Source organism: Centruroides vittatus, unplaced genomic scaffold, assembly GCF_030686945.1.
Source record: "Centruroides vittatus isolate TY-2023 unplaced genomic scaffold, ASM3068694v2 scaffold_3038, whole genome shotgun sequence".
Taxonomy (NCBI): Eukaryota; Metazoa; Arthropoda; class Arachnida; order Scorpiones; family Buthidae; genus Centruroides; species Centruroides vittatus.
Genome location: NW_027122698.1, coordinates 363,906 through 384,038, shown reverse-complemented (window position 1 = coordinate 384,038; position 20,133 = coordinate 363,906). Strand labels below are relative to the sequence as shown.

Sequence of the window (20,133 nt, the reverse complement as noted above, 5' to 3'; positions counted from 1 at the left end):
TGAGAGAAATATTTTTGATAAAATAAATTAACACCTATTTTTTCTTTAATTTTAAGTGTATTAAGAAAGATGATGATATGATTAATGATATAAAACTCTTTTACAATTATCTTTTTAAGTATTATATTGATTTATTTAGTAGTAGGGATTATAAAGATAAAATTTGGAAAATATTTAGTCAATATATTAATCCTATTAAAGATAGTACAGTGAAATTGTTAAGTGAGGAAATTTCTAAACAAGAAATAGCAGATACAATGAATGAAATACATAGTCATAAGATTCCCGGGCCTGATGGTCTCCCAGGTAATTTTTATAAGTTTTTTAATAGTTATTTTATTAATATTTTTATTGTCTTTACAACAAACAGAATTATAGTGAGAATTTTAGTGAAGGTAAAATGGTTTTTATTCCAAAGAAAGAGACGGTAGAGAGAGAAGTTAAGGATTTTAGACCCCTTACCTTGTTGAACCTAGATTATAAATTGTATGGTATAATTATAAGTAAAAGAATTAGTAATTTATTATGTAATGTGGTGGCGAATACTCAGAGTGCTGCAGTGAAAGGTAGAGTTATTCAGGAGAATATTATGATGCTGAATTTAATTAATGAAATATATATTGATAGAAAAAGTCCTTTGTCTATCCTGTCAATTGATTTTTGTAAAGCATTTGATACAGTTAACGAAGAAATTTTATGGAAAGTTCTAGCTGATTATGGTTACTGATGGTGAAATTGCTATTGTGCAGAGACTACACCATGCTCCAAAAACAATTATGACAATAGAAAATTTAAGTTCAGAATGGGTCCCATGTGAGAGGGGTGTTAGGCAGGAATGTCCCTGCAGTATGATATTATTTACAGTTTACTTGGATAGTTTACTGAAAAGAATTGGTGGGGAATACAAGATCAATCTGATTTTCATCCCTGGGATGAAAGATAAGGTGAAATACGTGGGTCATGCGGATGATGTAAATTTTTTTGTTACTGATAGTGTTTCATTAGTTTAGATATTTAGAATTTTAAATGATTTTTGTAATTTAACTGGGATGAAAATTTAGAGAAAAGTAAACTGCATGATGCTGTGGGCAAGATTAATTTGATATTAAGAGAGTTAAGAGCTTAAAACTATTTGGAGTTTGGTACGGGGAGAACAGTGGTAAAAAGAATAGTGATTTAATTGTTGAAAAGGTGGAAAATGCCATACGAGAATGGAGTACTGTATGGCTGTACTTACCAGAAAGGGTGATGTGACAAAGTGTTATTTGCTAGAGCAATGTTCATATTATATAATACATGTTTAATTCTTGAAGATGTTAAAATGATTGAAAAACCTATACACTTTTATCTGTGGAAAAAACTTACGAACCACTTAGTCGTAAGATAATGCGTAATAACATTCGTAATGGCGGATACTAAGGATTTAGAGTATTCGTTACAATTATCTGTTATCTTTAACGTATACTAGAAAAGAAAAATCATTCGTTATTTTATATTCTTAGATATATTTTGGGTCCTGTCACCAATAGGGTTAATCAATCTAATAAAAGTTTTCCAATTTTGATAAGTAATAGGAAAGACATTTTCTATATTTTTTTCCTATGTTAATAAGATTTTGAATATAGATAGTAATAGGGTTAAACCTGGTAAAATTTATAGAAAAGTTCATAAGCAGATTTTAAATACGGGTATGGAACCACTGTACGTAACTGGGATAATATTTGGAATAACGACATAGTTTTTTCGCAAGAATGGCGGGAGACAACCTGGAGGATCCTGCTAAATATTGTGATGACAATGCAATTTGTGACCTTATATCATGGTCGGAATGATGACAAGTGTAATATTTGTAAAAATGTAGAGAGAATAATTCATTTGTTCTATGAGTGCCCAATGGCTAGATCCGTCTGGAGCTGACTAGCTAGAATATGGAGAACTATTACAGACTGGGAACAAATTAAATACTATGTGGGTTATAAATTACGAGGAAAAAGTGTATATATGCTAAACTGGATGGTGGCTTTAGTCAAGACATGGCTTTGGAAAGAACGTTGTCAGAGTATACGAAAGAAGACAGATCAGTGCTAGATACCGAGTGATAAAGATAAGGGAAGATGTAAGATATAAACTAAGAAGCGATATAAAAAAATTAAGTACTGTAGATGAAATAAAATATTACAGAGGAACTAAAAATGTAATCTGGGAAAATGAAAATGAGACTTACTTACGAAATGATAAATGGTGATTTTTGTATAAATACAGAGAAGCGATATTTTTGTCTTTAATACTTTGATGTGAATGATTAACATTATGGGTTGTCTGTAGTTAAGTGGTTGTTATTTAGTATTTATTAATTTTTATATATTTTATTGTTTTATTTTTGATGGATGTTTTGTGTTTTTTAGTTTTCAAGTTTCTGTTTGTTTATGTTTATTAACATTGATATGAGTGTTCATTTATTGTCGGTTCACCCTGCAACTGTTGGAAATAGGAACTATTATTATTATAATGGGTGTTAAAATGTGTAAGGGTTTTTTGGTGTTAATAGGCCCACATCCTCTTACCTATAAGGGTAGTTTAATTATAAGAGGATGTGTTGAGCATAAATTTAGATTTTAACTTTATTTTGTTTAATTAGGGTTTAAGTTAATTACAGGTGCTACATGCTCTGAGAGGGGTAGTTGATTAATTGTAGCTTTATAATTTAAGTTAGTGCTTATGGGCTATTTGGTGGCATCCTTCTGCCTTATGTTAAGACACTCAATTAAACATTGCTCTATTATCTTTAAATTTTAGGCTTTTTATTTTGTAATTAATATGGTAACTAGTGTATCGGATGTGTATTTTTTTCAGGTTTTGTTGGTTATTATACTAAGGGCACTTTTAATTGACACCTTGTTGTGTCATGCTTTATGCCTTTTTGTAAATTGTTAAATTAGGTTATTTTTTCTTTTAGTATTTCTTCTTTTGGTGTATCTCTGGTATTATTTGGTATTGTTTTATTTGTTGGGAATTATTTATTTTTGCATTTAATTATGTTAGGTTTATTGTTTTTTTTATGTTTGTATCTACTAATAATACTTACCTTATGTTTTAGTATTGTGTTGATACTCGATGATGTATAATAGAATATAGGTTGGGCTTCTTCTAAGTTTATGCCGGAGACCCAATCTGGTATTCTTTATCAAACTTTAAAAATTCGCAATTCTCTAATGTAAGCGAGAAAATATTGTAATGTTGTTTTAAAGTTTAAAGAATCCGGTCTTTTTCTCTCTACTTCATTTCTTCGCAGTACAATCTTGAAACACTGATGTCCTTTATCCACTTGAAATGTCCATATGCAGTGTTAAACACAAAAGTTCACATAATCCAACAGCAAAATATTAGTAATCAACAAAAAAATGCAATAAGACAAAATTTTTATAAGAATATGACCACATCATATCCATAAAATTAAATCAACTTATAAAATGACAATAAACCCAAAAAATTATAAAAGTAACACATGCAAAATACCGACAAAAATAGAACTAACATAAATAATAAATTCACATCATTATCATTTTGTTAATTTATACATATTTCAAATAAACAGTGTTTAACAACCTAATATAATTTCATCATAAAAACCAATAACAGTAAAAATATGAAATTGGGGAATACAACAAAAAAATACCAAATATAAACAAACGATTAAATATAAAATAAACACATGAACATTGACTGAATACAAATAATGATGAATAAATTAACAAATAACAACAGAAAAAAATAACTCCAATTATTACAAAACACAATCGTTTCATTTATCTCCTTCCAAATAACATTTATCACTTGAATATAATTACGATCAAATTCACTTTCCGACATGTATTCCTTATCAACACGTATTTTCAAAATCGCTTCTTCTTTAATCTTACTAATAATCAATGAAGCATTCCACTGTTTTCGTTGAAATGTTAACATACAACGAGCCTTCCACAATATCTCTTTCACCAAACCAATCAATCAATCTATCATATAATATACACGATGTCTAGATATATATTCAACATAATAAGCAATATTTGTCCACGTTAATTTCATTTTACAGACTTTTTGTACCTAGGACCTAACTCGTATAGCTATAGGACACTGATTAAACACATGTACTATACAGTACATAAAACAGCCACACTCCAAGCTTTGAATTTGAAAATTCAAAAGCAATGCAACGAGAAGCATAAATAACAAGTGCAATATAATTTAAAATATTTCAAACGTTATTCAAGTTTATATTTGTAATAAACAGTAAAAAAATACTTGCACCATAATATATCGGCTAAGAGTTTCTTGAAGATTAGTTTTTGTTGCGCTGTTTTATGGTGAAAAACAATTTACATAAACATTAATTTTTGTAATTAGAAAAAAAAAATTCGTATAAAGGTAAATTAAGACACAAGTAAAACACTTCACATTTTGGAACTTTTAATACGGTCAATATAGCTCCTTCATAATTTACACTTCACTTAAATTAGTAAATTCCTTGCTATGTACAGACATATGGAATAAACACCGCGAAACATCCCAGTGAAATTAAATTATTACTTCCGTTTTCTGTCGAATTACTTCATTATTCAAAACAGGGTATTCAATCCCACCAAATAAAAACTAATCGAGCTATACACGTCTCATCCGTACACCTCACGGCACCACTAATAAATTGATTGTTTTCGAAAGAGTCTATTAACAGAAAACTAGGTAAACACTTACAAGTTATGTAATTGAAGAAAGGAAACGTGTCCCTAAAAGCGCGAGTCGAAGGATCGACACAAACATCACATACATAATGGAAAATATACACAAAAGACTTCTTCTGTGACATTCTGGAATACAAACGTTTAACCTTCTCTAATTCTTCTCTAACAGACTTATAATCAGACTTTCCGCGTCCAATGTAAAGAGAAACAGCGTTTACTTTTGGCCCATAAAAAATAACAAACCTCTGAAGAGATTTGATTGGGTAATTAGTGGCATTAGATTTGTCCTCGTAGCAATCTACGTAAGCGATGACACACTTCGTTTCTTCGAACGGTATTTCTAGTCTTCGGCAAAGATTCTTCACGTGTTTCTTGCCATTTTTTATCGAATTTTCTACTTTCACTATTTTCGAACGGATAATTACAAATATTGAAGCCCGGGATATTCGGAAATATTGACAGTCGCATTTCCGTTGTTTCTTCTGTTGAAGTAAGTTTACCAGATGAGGAATGACTCAACTCATAAACTTCCTCATCATCAGTGCGTACACTGAATTTGTCTTCGTCATCTATGTCAGTAATTAAGTAAACACGTCAAATAAATTATTACATTACTTGGCAAAATTGCTTATAATTACAAAGTACTTACCGGGTGTCTGAGATTTCGACCGGCGTAAATGAAGCGTACGATTGTTTTCGTTATCATCATTCCTGTATCGACAATTCAATGGACATAGAGGTTCGTGTTTCAAGATGAACCAGTTGTACTGAAAATGGTGGTCTAAACCGACGTAAGGACGTAGTTTTTCCGATTTGTAGAATATAGAGTGTATTAAATCATCTGGAATTTCCTGTTTAATTAAATCGGAGAATAATTAAAACAAATGAGAACTATTTAAATAATGAAGGATTCGTATACTAAACGTCAAATGGATCGTATTTCAGAGTTAACTAAACAATACAGAAAGGAGAAAAAATTTGTCAATCAAGACAATTTCTAATAATTATAAAATCTATTTTGATTGTATACTTTTAAAGGACAGATTTTAATTCGTATTTAAGTATGTAGTAATTTTAATAGATTTCAATTAATAAGAATCTACACTTCAATCTAATAAATTAACAAAACTTTGTATTAATGACTGTGATTTGGGGCTTAAGAGAACGTTTAGATTCTGGACGACAAAATATTTCCAATTAAAGAATGAGACGACAAACGATATCGGCAGTGAACATTTTTAACATCATGTCGTAAAATGATAAAAAAATATTTAATATGATGTGGCGTATGATTAATATAATAATTGAAAAATAATTACCCTTTTGATCATTGTAACTTTTTGATACATGGAAAAGTTATAATTTGGTTGACAATATCTCTCCATTGTGTGCAGATTGTTGGCATGCATCTAATTCTGCATCTTCCAGATATTGAAATATGTAATAAATAACATCTGGAAATTCTGTCAATAAGGTCGAGCTGCGAGGAGATGTTTGACATATGATGACTCGCTTTTTATATTTTGGCCATTTTCTGTAAATAAAAACAAATTGTTATCTTTTAATGTTGTGTAACTTACACGAGTGATATAAGTGGACACTCAATACATATTGTTCCCAACCGTTGTATCCTGTGGTTTCCTTTCTACACTAATCCAAAAGCAATGAAATAGAAACGCATTAGTAATTAAGAAGGCAGTTTTTAATTAAAAAACAATAGCGCAATTAATTATCTAATTAAAATCTTGCCATGAAAAATTTCGAAAAATCGTCATCGGTCATAGATGACAATGTATATGTACTGGTCCGTTCATATTTGGAAAAGTTATAATTTTGTAACGCTATGTAAACTCCCGAGTTATCTCGTGATTGGGAGTTAATGGCTTCTCAATGCTCTATCATCATCAAGTGCTGAGTGAATGCTAGCATTAACGCATACCCTGTCAATGTCAGAATCCATATTAGGTTTTATGGAAAATTTAGCTTAAGTATTATTGTTTCGTAATAAGATTGTTATTTATTTGTAATTTCCTGTATTGAAATAGAGACTTATCAAGTAACTCAGTAGAATGAGATCATAGACAAAAAAAGACACTTACCAAAAGCTGAACACGTCCTATCAGATAGAGGAACTGGTCCAGAATGAACTTGAAAGCAGATTAAGAACAAAAGATTCTATTAACAATGAGAACTGGTTTCAAATTAGAACACGACTGAGTGGGCACCCAAGCCAAACAAAGAAGGTCTAGAGTTTTTATAAGTTTTTATATTAAAATAAACTTAAATCAAATATTGTATAGAGGTCTGGTATAAAATTTCTGGTATATTTAAAATTAATGTACAGTACTTACCAAAGGTTTCAATTGCTTGACTAGAAACAATGATTATTTAAAGCTGACGATAAGCTTAAACACGTGTGTTCTACAGTGGTTTATAGTATAGGTCTGCTTTTAAATGTGGGTGCATCTGGCATCACGTGTTTAGATGTAAGAATGGATCATCGAGGTAATTGGCTACTCTTATCTCGAATATTTCTATTGTTAATATAATAATAATAATAATCCAAAATTTATTCGTAATAAGGCAGGAGCCAGTTACAAAGGATGTTTTGACAACAATTCTTGTTATTAATACTAAAAAATACTCCAATAATACAAATCAAACCAAGCATTATACAGCACATTGGTTGCCGATTGTAAGTATTTAATACCATCAATTTAAAGACCTTCCAACTCATACTGCAACTTGTAACTTTCTTCACACACTTGGTTCTTAAACATAAAATAGCATTAATTAATGCTACTTATGTCTTTAATGAATTGTTACGTTAAAAAATTTGTGAGCATATTTATATAATCTATAAATTATGTCTATCTTGGCTGAATGGAATATTTCATACATTGCTCTTTCATCAGTGCACCTTGTTAACATATGCAAGTCAAGATTATGTGCTAGTTTCTTTGCATCTTTACAGCCACAAAACATATGAAATTTTGAAATTATTGTATGACATCTAGGGCAGATACTCTTGGAAAACTCAATGAAATTATTATTGATTAATATTAATTCCTTATTTATTCTAAGTTGTATGAAAAATCTTTTGACATTAAACGCCAGGTTAGTTAACATATAGTTATTAATAAATGGATACTCAAGAATTACGTTATACCAATTAGTTTTCTCTCTTATAAATATATCTTCTATGTCTTGTGATAAAGAGATTTCGAGCACGTTTTGTATCAACATTTGGAAATGTTGTTCACTTATTTCAGGTAAATCTAGGAATATTGTAACAGAATATCCAAAGCGCTTTAAAATTTGTGCAATTTGTGACACCCAGTTTGTGCTTTGTCCTTTAATCAAAGACTTTCGATACAATTGGTATAATAATACAGTGGAAAGATTGCGGGCATCTCTTATTTTAAATAAAAATTTCATGTATCTTCTTATTAAGGTAGCACTCAACTTAAACCTACTTAATTCCAATCTTAACGCGCTACCTGGTGTGTTGTAATCCAACAAAAAAATCTTGCGTATAAACCTGTTTTGGATCACTTCTAGTTTTTGAAAGTTCGTAAGGCTCCAAATTGGGGCCGCATAGCCAATAAAATTCATTATAATAGAGTTAAACAGCCTAAAATGAACTTGGATGTTCTTTATCTTTGCTCTGTAAAACAATCTAATCATATTATTTATTAAAGTATTTGCTTCAGCGATGACTTTTTTATACTGTTTGTTGAAGGACAAACTGGGTGACAAGATGATACCTAAAAATTTTATTTCCTGAACTACTTCCAGTTCTTCATTATTAATAAAAAACGACATATACTTTTTTGGTAGGTTAGCACCATTCCTGAATATCATGACTTTGGATTTTTTTGGGTTTATTTTTAATTTCAAGCCATCTAAATAATTTGTCACTAGTTGAATTTTCCTACGCAAGGCCGCGGCAGTTGGGGCAATGATGACTATATCGTCCGCGTAAGATAACGAATGAACAACTTGTTCTCCTATTATAAACCCATCATCTTCGTTCTCAAAACAATTATTTAAATCAAACGTAAAAAAATTAAACAAATAAGGAGACCAGGGGTCTCCTTGCAATAACCCTCTGGCTGAGTCAAACGATGGCCACTGTATATTGTTCTGTTTGACTATTGTTTTGTACCTACCGAACAACAATCCGACAATTTCTGTTAGTCGTTCACTTGCATGATAATATGTCATTTTCGATTGTAAGCCGGTGATGCTCACCGAATCGTATGCCTTTTCCAGGTCCACGAAAAGTGCAAAGACCTTTCGTCTTTTCTTCATTAGCTGTAACTGTACAATTGCTATCAGAATAAAGATGGCCAGCTGAGTACCTCCATTTTTAATATACGCATATTGAGTTTCATTCTTATAGTTGTTTTCATCTATCCACTTGTTAAACTTCAACATTAGAACGGCCGTAAAAACTTTACGCAGCCCTGACAACAGAGCAATTGGGCGGTAATTAATTGGGTCTTTTCTGTCACTATGTTTAAATATCATAGCAAATGTTACTTCGTTCCATGAGACTGGTATCACTCCTCGGGTGTAAAACCCGTTGAATTGTCGAGTTAAAAACCTAACCATCTCAATTGGAAAGTTTTTAATTATATAATTAGAAATTAAATCAGACCCAGGAGCTGAATTTTCTTTTAACTTCCCAATGCAGTACTGTATTTCTTCTACTGTAATCACTTCCTCAAAATCAGTACCTTGAAATGATCTAGTTATTTCCTTCTTTGCACTATTTTTACTTTTATACACTTCTGAAAAAGTGCTGAAATGGCGAAGCCAATCACTGTAGGACACTTGAATAGAATCTTTGTGTTTTGACTTAAAACCTCGAAAGCCATTAACTATCGACCAAAACGACGCTGTGTCTCTGGTCGCAATCAACTTATCACTTATTTCTGAATAATACCTTTTCTTTTTTGCCTTCACAAGATTGTTATATGCTTTCTTACTGTTTAAATACTTTTTCAATGCTTCTTCCGTATTTGCTTTTCTAAATTTTTGTAAATTTTTTTGTTTTCTAATTTTAAAAGAATAGCACTTATTGTCAAACCACTTGTTTTTATATTTGGCTGCGTTATTACCTGAGCTTTTCTTAAACCGATAAGAGTCTAATATTGCCATTAACAGATTGTAATTTCCAATCGGATCATTTTCTCTTTCATGAAGTAGTACATCATTAATATTTTTCATAATTTCATTGCAAAATTTGACTTTGTTGATCGACAATTTTATTCCTTCATTAGCGTTACTAGCTTGGGAAGCTCTGCACCCCCCGTTTCGATCTTCTATGGTCCCACTTACCTCCAACCGGACCGGGAAGTGATCAGAATCGTCTTTGTCTAATACAGACAGTGCATTGCACTGTTCTATCAAAAACTCTGAGCATATGATGTAGTCGACAATTGATTTTCCCATTGGCGAGACGAAGGAGAACTCGGCAGGAATATCGCCCATAAGCCTCCCATTTAATATAAAAAACTCGTTTACTTGAGCAAAATCCAAAAGGATTCGACCATCAGCATTAACAGTCTTATCCTTGGATATTCTTTTGTTATTAATATTATTTCTTTTGATACTTTTTGTATCCATTAACTCACCTATACGGGCATTGAAGTCACCTCCAATCAACCATAAATTGACAACATTAGACCACTGATCAATAGTTTTTTGGACTTCATTTAATATTAACTTTTTATCTGAAGATGGTGCCAGATAAATTAACACAATTCCCACAAGCGACTCTTCCCAGCATATACTGATATTATGTTCAAGCTCAATTACAACAAAAATAAACTTGTCTGTGATACAATATTTAAATAGCTTACCAAAATACTTCTTAATTAACAACAATAATCCACCCGCTGGACGGCCTGTTCTACACTTCCTCTGAGCTCCGCTGAACAACACCATGTTTTCACGTTTTAACGTCTCCTCATCTTCTTTACTTAGGTTGACTATCCAGGTTTCGGTGAAGCCACATATCGTTTGAATTTTTATATACTCTTTCACTGATTTTCTATGCATTTTCCCCCGGAGACCTTGTATATTCCAAAAACCAATAAGTAATTTATTTCTAACATTATTAGTGTATCTTATAAATGTAAGATTATTATTATTAACGTCATTGACTTTATCGGCCAAATTTATGGTAGAATTTTGAACCAACTGTAAATTATTAACAATAGAATCAGGATTAGATATATTACACCTTAATTTTTCTTCCTGCCCTATCTCCGCAGTCCAGCATCTCCTAAAAAAAGATTTAATTGGATGATCTTATCTGAGGCAATATCATACGTATAAACTAAGTTATCTTTTATATAATAATCATCTCGTACTATTATTTTTTCATTATTTGACTTTTCTAATTTAATTCTGGCCTGTAAATGTTTTTTTCTTATCCTCGATCTTCTACACAAATCGGCCGTGAAAATTATTTTTTTCTCATTTACACCAACTAAGTTCGGTTTTATACTCCAAAATTCTTTAAGAATTAAATTCCTTATATTTATAGACTCTAAGATTATTTTAACAATAGGTTTATTGCTGCTGCTATTTAATTTAATTAATCCTTCTATTTCGATGTTTTTTAATTTTAATTCGTTATTAATAAATGAAATTATTTCTTGTAAATAGTCTGATGTTGCAAATGGATAATTTATAATAATTATATTCTTTTTAGTCTTTTCGTTTGCTAATTTATCAAACTCAAATTCGAACATACCTTTGAGATGGTCATTAATTTCCGATTTTTTGTCCAATTCTTGTAACTTATTTCTAATTTCCGTCAATTCCTTTTTATAACACTTATATTCTTCTTTCAATGTATTTACCTCAGATTTGATTGATTGAATCTCAATGTTTAACCGACTAAAATTATCCTGGATTAACTCGTAAATAGATTGCAATGTATATGGAGATTTAACTGCAGTTTGTGATTCCAGTTCATTCACTGGTTCAAAATAATCATGAATTGTTGGTTCTTTTGTGAATACAGACGGTTGTTTATTCTCTTCTTCTATTTGGTGAGAATCTATACTTAAATTTTCTATCTGTTGGATTTCTTTCTCCTCGTCCTTGGAGCTTTCTTTCCGAGGTCTTCCACGCCCCTTCTTTTGCATATCCTGATGACTTGTTTGCTGTGGGGAACGAGGGAGAGGACCTGGATTGGGCTCAACTCCAGCAATTATTAACAATATAATAATCAAATCCAGTGATAACCTATTCGCCAATTTCACTATTTTTCCGTCGTACATATTCTTCTTCCTTTAACACAATTGTATTTTAGTATACTACGTATCAGCTACTTCCAAAAGTTCACTCTCACACCAGGCGAGCAACTCACATCCACCATTGTTAATATGTAAAATTAAATTAACCATGATTTCTTAAAACACACTCAACTGACAGATGGAATGTTTCTTTTGATCAGTGTTGCACGAAATCGTATACAATACTTGTTAAAAGCTTCACTAATTAAAATTACAAGCTAAATTTTTTGATGTATATCATGTGTGTAGAAGTATAAGAAACACTCTTTTATAACCGACTTCGAGTGATTAGCGGACAAATTATTAACAACAAATACTAACTTCTACTAGAACCAATTTTTGCTGCTTATTACTTTCAATATCTCCAAATGCATTTCGCTTTGTTTAAGCCTCTTCAGTGGAGAACCCAACAGCAAACTGTTTTATACTAATTACGCGTTCCCAGCATGCATCAACGTTCATCCCGACATTTAGGTTTATCAAGTTTACATAATCCACAATACAAAAGTGTTCTATCATTCTTCTTTTAAACAGGTTTTCTACTTTGTACAATATTTTAACATTATTTCTATAAATATTACAATGAAAATTACTGCAGTGTTGATACCGAGGTGACTTCTGTCTTTTAAGACAAATTGCAGCCTCGGTGTTCGTTTAGGCGTGTCCCGAGTTTTCTTCCCGTCTCTCCAATGTATGATTTTGCTTGTAAACAAGTACATGACAGTTTGTACACTACTCCTGCGACATCGAGTTGATCTTTAACATTATCAACACTAAAAAACAAAACAGGATTAATTACATTAGACAATTTATTTTCCTACTGCACATATAGAAAATTTCTTAAACATAGGTTTATATCGTTCATAGTGATTGTATATATAAGGAATTTTTACATAAACATTACTATTTACTTGATTTTTTACATTGTATCTATAATTTATAAAAGAATTGTATCACTTGCAGATTTTACTTTTTGGATAGTCATTTAATAAGTACTTCTGAAATAGTTGTTTTACTTCTTTATCGATGTCTTCCTGTAAAGATGTTCGGTTTAGTATTTTCCACAGTTCCATGATACATACATGATACATTTTACAGACGTAACAGTTGTTATTATACGAGTATTATATTTACTACTAGTTGGTCGCGAGTTCGCTTTATCCTCGTGGAGTTTTCCGGGTTTTTTTCGCGTGTCTGATGCCTAAATAGGGGCCAGTTTTCCTAAAAAATCTTCCTGGGAGGAACCACCGGTTGGTGGATCGCCCATGTGTTTTATGTTGTTTTTATGGGCCGTCTCTCATACAACCCTACAATACATTTAACTTATTAATACACTCTATCAAGCAAATTACTCAGTTACCCATCATTGATGCTAATACAAAGAAATTGATAATTGTTAAATAACACCTACCGCTGAGAATGATGAGAATTGCAGAAAATCAAACGAACTGTTTTCAATTTGATCAATTTTCTGGAACGTTTACAATCGTTCTATAATCGAACCAATATGAAATAACAAATTCATATTTTACGTTAATTTTCAAATTGCCACAGGCCCAAATCATAAATTTATTTAAAAAGTACTTTAATAGAGCATTTTAAGATTTATTTATTGCCTTAAAATTTACAGATTTAAGGCCATTTGAAAATTAATGAATCCAAATCAAAATGTACTAATAATGATTAAAATTTCTGCAAAATTAATACTATTTTATGTACATTTTATCTGTAAATTTCACGTATTTATTTTTCTCTCTTTTAATAACAGTCATAACTGCTCCTGGTTTTCCTTCTTCGATGAGCTGAATGATTGCTTTTGCCACTTCACTTGGTCTGAAAATTAATTATATCATTATTAATTAGAATAAAGACTTAAAATTTTCTGTGTATTTGCGAATTTCAGAGAATTCTACTCTTAACTTAATAATAATAACTGTCATTGACAATTTTGGAAGTGTTTTCTTATTCGAGAAGCTTGCAGCTTCTTAAATAAAATCTATACTTATCCATAATTTTTATGTAAAATGCAGAATGTAAGTGATGGAGTGTTAAGTGTTGAAAAAATTAATTGAATTGAAATAACGTGACTTCCGGTGCAAACTGGAAATTCCTGAATAGTTAATGAGGGCCTCCTGCCCCTACGGTTTACACATCTCTCGGAGTTCATCTATCTAACTACGTTCACAACAGTAAGGAAAGACAAACGGACGACAATGAGAAGTTATAGATCTATAATTTTTTTTTCAAATTGCAGCTCAATGATTTTACTTTATATATTTATTATTAATTGTATTATTTCTTTAAATATCACGATTAATACTTACTCTATTGCAGGATTTCTTTTGACAAATTCTGTCATCTCTTTCCCTTCCGATTTTACGACATTTTGCATCATTTCGGTGTTTATTGTACTGGGGCATAAACAGGTGAATTTAACTATTGATGTAAAATATAAATATATCATTTTCTTATACCTTAAAACAATTTGTATTATATAGTCAAATAATAAGTCAATTGAAAACAATACAGTTTATTTGAAGCAGCAGTTCCCAACCTTTTTTTGACCAGGGACCACTTTAATTTCATTGTTGTTAGCAGGGACCACGAGATTTAAAAAAATAAACTGTGTCAATCTAAAAATAAACTTTAACCAAAACTTTTAACATAAGTAATCGTTAAACTCAAGAGTAACATGTTTTAACAGTACTATTATAATAGAAAACATAACATTTTTAGTAAAAACTAAATTCAGTTGTATCAATGTGGGAATAATCATTTAAAATGAATAAAAGTTTTAAATCTTTCGCGGACCATATTTTAGCTCTTGCGGACCACCAGTGGTCCGCAAGAGCTACACAGCTAACACAGTAGAAGCCACAACGGCTTCTACTGTAATATTCCTCAAAGGATTTCCTGGACGTGTGTAGCGGTCTTAAGAAATGCACGTTGATTGTATAGAATTACATTAGAGGCTACAAGTGTATGAAAAGAGGTTATATTACAAGTTTGTGACAAAGGGGTGGCAGAAAACGGTATTAATTTGACAAAATTTAACCATAAAACATTTAATTATCTATCCGGTATATCTGGGCAGTGTGTTTTTCCCCTGTTAAATACTCCTTTATAATCAGTAATCCGTAAATAAATTAAATTTGGAGGACTTTTGTCTACATAAAACTTAGTAAAATAAAATAAATGCTATAGTTATAAATGATTACCAAACAACATCTTTTACAATGTGAATGTGATTTGAACAAATTTACAGGAGTGAGTAAATGTATTAAATATTTACCTTTATTTTATTACCTTATATTTATTACCTTTACAAAATTGTCTCTGCATCAATCGCATGTTCAAAATGCCTTACAATGCAATCCATTTGCATCAGTAACGTGCTCAAAACGCCTTACAGCATTGTAAGGCGTTTTGAACATGTGATTGATGCAAATGGATGCACATTGAACAAATGTTTTGCATAAAAACCCATTCATTTACTATCCAGTAAATTTAAATCTCCAAAAACACACCCCTAAACTTCACAGAGAGAGAATATACCGTCAAGCGTGCGTAGGCAGGAGCAAATCTAGGTTTTTCGGGGCCGAGGGCTTATTGAAGTCCGATGGGGCTCCATTTTTTGTTAGATTAAAAATCTTTAAATTGATGTGTAAAATTAACTTTTAATAACATCAAAATCGGAATTAAAATGTATTTATTTATGAAATGGTGTAGAATTGCAAACTTTATATCGATAAGTGTTCATTGTTAATAAAAAAGTATTAAAAATTTATGATGATAATTTAATTTTTGTGAGTTCTTGACACTTGGCGCTTAGGGCTTAAGTCCTATTAGTCCCTATGTAGATCCGCCCCTGTGCGTAGACCAATCGTTTTCAAATTATTATGACACACAGCAGAGTATGAAACCTTTATTCAATGACTACATTACTCATAACTATAAATGACGTTCAAGGTTAAGTATGGAAAGTGACTTTCCATACTTAACCTTGAACGTCATTTATCTTACACCATCCTCGAGATTAAGGAAAGACAGACAGCCAGACAGCCAGACAGCCAGACAGTTGGACACCAGTGGGAATTTTTACGCAAATAGAAAACGTTCCTCGTTAGGAAACAGAAACGTTAACCGTTGCAACGTCGTTGAAAACGACGTTTTCTTTCTTTTTTTTCATTTTGATATTTATCTTTAGGTTATTAACACGTAAGTAGGAGCCAGTTTCTCATAAAATACCTCCTGGGAGGCATTTCCCTCGGCAGATAGCTCACATTGTCTTATTGCAGTAAACAAATAAACCAAACTCAATGTCTATCCTCACTATTGGGTCGTAAAAAAGATTGGGCGGGATTTGCCTGCCAGGAGGACTTTCTATGATAAACTGCTTCTTCTTCTTTAGATGTTAGATACGTGAAGTAAACCCATAAATCTCCACATGTTGGTAAAGTGTTCACCCCTGACTACCAGTGTTCAGTGGTTTTATCCACTCGACCGCTGGCGGGCACAGAATTTTCAAAAGCAAGGATTACATATCTTGTGACATTGTTATTGGTTTCTCATAGATATCAATTTTGTATTGTATATCTTGGTTAATATATTAAAAATGAAAGTAAATTTCAAGATTTTCTTACAAAGATTCCAAAAAAAGCTAAGTATATCAGTGATTTAAAAATTTTATTGTCGTATAATTAATTACATAATTACAATTTAAATTCAGATAGCGTGTGAATATCAAAACCATCTGTACATAATATACTTAAATACTGATTATTAATATTCAAGTTAATTATATAACATTATTAAAATACTGTTGTTTCATCTTTATACATAACCTTACCATAAATTTCATAAACAAATCCTGAACATTGAACCGTCCCAATATCCTAACAGGATTATAATGGTGCATAAGATTACAATGTCCTCTCTACAAGCAGTCTAAACGGCATCTATCATAAGCTCGTCTCGACTTTAAAATAAAACTCGAATTTTTGAATGTTGGGCATCAGTAAATCTCAGATAAAATCCTCAACGGCCTTTCGTTTCTCTGGTCTGATCCCGGACGTATGTCAAACTATTAAGCTAATACATGATTGACATTAGCCCATCACTCTCTGAATGGATTACACCATTGAACACTTGAACACGTCACTCGGAAGACATTTCCATAGCCGGTGCCGAGGTTTAACGTATTTGATAGAACCAAACATGATTGTTATATCCAATATTTTTGTCGTTTATGACTCTTTTCGTTCAAGAAAATAAGAATATTCGCACCCAAGATGGATTCCTTCACTTTTAAAATGGGGACAGCTGGGTGGGTGAGCGTTGCATATCGGAACGAACCACCCAAGAAAAATTATTGTTGTTTCCAACCCAGATTTGATCATAGAGAGGAAATCTGACGCTTTAGTTGCTCGGCCATTCGTCCGGCATTTACGACCAATAACTATTTGTTTCACGATAACCGACGTAAGTATTGTTTATTTCCAATCTAGCACATATTTTCCTCTTGTTCTTTACTAATTCCAGCAAAGTTGAAAGAATTGAATACAATCCACTCATCACCTAAAAATAAAAATCCAACAACGAGTTGCTTAACTTTCCCGGCGACATTGGATGGCGCCATCTATTATTATATTTTATTTTTAAAACTTTTTATATTTTTAACTATTCTTAAATGTCAAAAAGCTTAATTTTGAAGGTAGGGATAAATTTTATTTTAAAAAAATATATATTGTAAATGCTAATAACGAGTAAAATCGTCATGAAGACTGGCTCTACTATAGATAAACACGACCCCTTTTATCTCCCTACCCCCTTGACCTTTAATCACCAAAATTTAGTAGCATCAATTCTCCCAATAAACAAACTTCCCTCAAAATTTCAGAAATTTTTCGACAAAAAGCAGAAGAGTTATTAAGCTTCAAAGGGGGTGAACAAAATCGTGCCCCCCACAAACATACGCACAGATACACACACTAACAACCATACATACAGAAAAAAAACTCCCGAAATTTTTGCATTTTTCGAAGTTTCAAGATGTCCTGACTTTAACAATGTAAAAATCTTAGGGGAGTCATTTTATGATCGATCGCCATACTTTCCCTCTATTATACATAACAGCAGGAAAAGTAAAAATTCTATTTAAAATATTATTATTTGGTTTTGATAATCATTAAAGAACAGTATAAATTCATTAATTTATTTGATAAAATGTGTAAAAAAGAGCAAAACAATACCTTCAGAAGGAAGCTTTTCTTTGCGTAGAAGCATCTACCAAAGGAAATCCCAATTGGAGTCTTTCCAAATCTTTTCATAAAATTCAAGATCTAAAATCGACATTTGCATTATTATTTATGAAAGTTCTAAGAATCGTCAGTAATTCCGCATACCTTTAACTTATATTCCAATGAAAAGTTCAGAGACGAGAATCTATTAAAAGCGATGAAGTTACTGTAAAGCTAAACGTAAAGAATTATTAGTAATTATAATACGAAACAATAAAAACAGTACGCATTTTTGTTAAAAGTTACTGTACTTACTGCAGAAGTAAATTTTGACAATGCTACTGCGATTAATAACAATTGAACCAGCATTATCATTGTAAATATGGATAATCCGATCAAAAGAAACGTGTTCAGTCTGAAGAAAATACAAGTGATTATTAATGAGCAACACATGTACAACGTGTAGCCATAGATAACAGCAAGAAGATATTCGTATTTAGCATTTATATGTTGAATGTAGGACCAGATGTGAGAATGCTTCCTGATAACAATTTCCAGTTCGTATTTCACACGTTTTGATTCGACGCGAATGTTTTCAAAGTAATCGGATAAGTGCTCTAATCTCTTGTACAGTATTAATCCAAGAGCATTAGCCATGAGGCCACAACAATCTAAGCAGCTATTTATAAATATTAGAAGAAATGTCCAAAAGAAGTAGCACAGAATACATTCGGTGTAAGTTACATCACCGAATGTAGGATACAGAAATATATCAAAGCTCATTATAATAAGTATCATCGGAATGAAAGAAGAAATGAGTTGAGAGAGAGAATATGATTCTAGTTCATTCATTAAACCCTTTTCTTTGTAGTAAGAACTGTCATCGCTCGGAATTTCTAACTTTCTTCGTTTTATAACTCCGAAGACGAAGGCGGTGTAGATACAAATCACTAGGATGCCGCTAATAATCATTTTCCTTCTCTCTGGAAAAATCAGGATCCAACTTCTGCAGAATGCGTCTTTAGAATACAGCATAATCGAAACGTTTAAAATGGCGGAAATCAAAAATACTTCTAGTACTGTGGAATATAAACTGTATAGTTTACCTTTATAAGTCTTCTTATGATTTTCACTTTGCAAAATGTCAATTCCGAACACTTTTAATGCGGAGTTTATTGGATAAAGAAGCATACCAGCCGATGAGTCTTTCGATTCTTGCATCGAATTTATCATTTCTTCGTTTAATTCGTGAGAACTATTTCGAAAATTAGTATAAATGAAGGAGAAATGAATCATTTACGTGTCATTGTATAACTATAGATTGTCATCGTTAGAGATTGTGTTTCGTATAATGATTCCTGTACTTGTGTTTTATAGATTTCCTTACGTAACGATCTATTAATAATCAAGAAAACGATTAATATAATTGCTAATGGAAAGCTGTTTGTATAGCGCGTAACAAATGATAGATTTCCATTAGTGGATGTAAGTTTATCAGTTTCTATGTACTATGCAAACCTCTGCAAGCAATAAATCCGAATACTTAAGACACTAGATTTATCAAATTATTATAAAATTTTATAAAATAATTTAAAAATTTAAAAATAATTTAAAATATTTACATGTATAAGACTCGGAGGAACAAGTGACAGAAGTGATCAGTCCAGGGCCGGATTATCCAATAGACAAATTAGACAAATGTCTAGGGCCCGTAATTTGGAGGGGCCCGGCTTCAGTGCAGAATCTTTCTCTGTTTTAAAACGAGTTAAAAATTATTTAAGAAATTCGATAGGACAGAAAAGGCTGTCTTTAACAATGCTTACTAAAGAGACACTCTCA

The 20,133-nt window shown here is 31.5% G+C and overlaps 1 protein-coding gene and 1 long non-coding RNA gene across 2 annotated transcripts; both read right to left on the bottom strand.

Moving 5' to 3' along the window:
* Nucleotides 1-5,015: 5,015 nt before the first annotated feature.
* LOC136988031 (uncharacterized) lies at nt 5,016-12,040 on the bottom strand. The gene is made up of 4 exons (XM_067285812.1): nt 11,082-12,040; nt 8,448-11,034; nt 5,389-5,590; nt 5,016-5,308 (listed from the first exon to the last, which is right to left on the bottom strand). Exons 1-4 carry the CDS (start codon nt 12,038-12,040, stop codon nt 5,016-5,018), a joined length of 4,041 nt encoding a protein of 1,346 aa, XP_067141913.1.
* Nucleotides 12,041-13,639: 1,599 nt separating this feature from the next.
* LOC136988025 (uncharacterized) lies at nt 13,640-14,485 on the bottom strand. The gene is made up of 2 exons (XR_010882714.1): nt 14,380-14,485; nt 13,640-13,888 (listed from the first exon to the last, which is right to left on the bottom strand). It is a non-coding gene; the product is annotated as an uncharacterized lncRNA (long non-coding RNA).
* Nucleotides 14,486-20,133: the final 5,648 nt, after the last annotated feature.

Coding starts and splice junctions, on each gene's coding strand:
- LOC136988031 (XM_067285812.1), bottom strand. CDS start 12,040: ATGTACGACGGAAAAATAGTGAAATTGGCGAATAGGTTATCACTGGAT. Junction 5,591..8,447: donor ATAAAAAAGTCATCGCTGAA/GCAAATACTTTA, acceptor TTAATTAAACAG/GAAATTCCAGATGATTTAAT. Junction 5,309..5,388: donor GTCGAAATCTCAGACACCCG/GTAAGTACTTTG, acceptor TTACTGACATAG/ATGACGAAGACAAATTCAGT.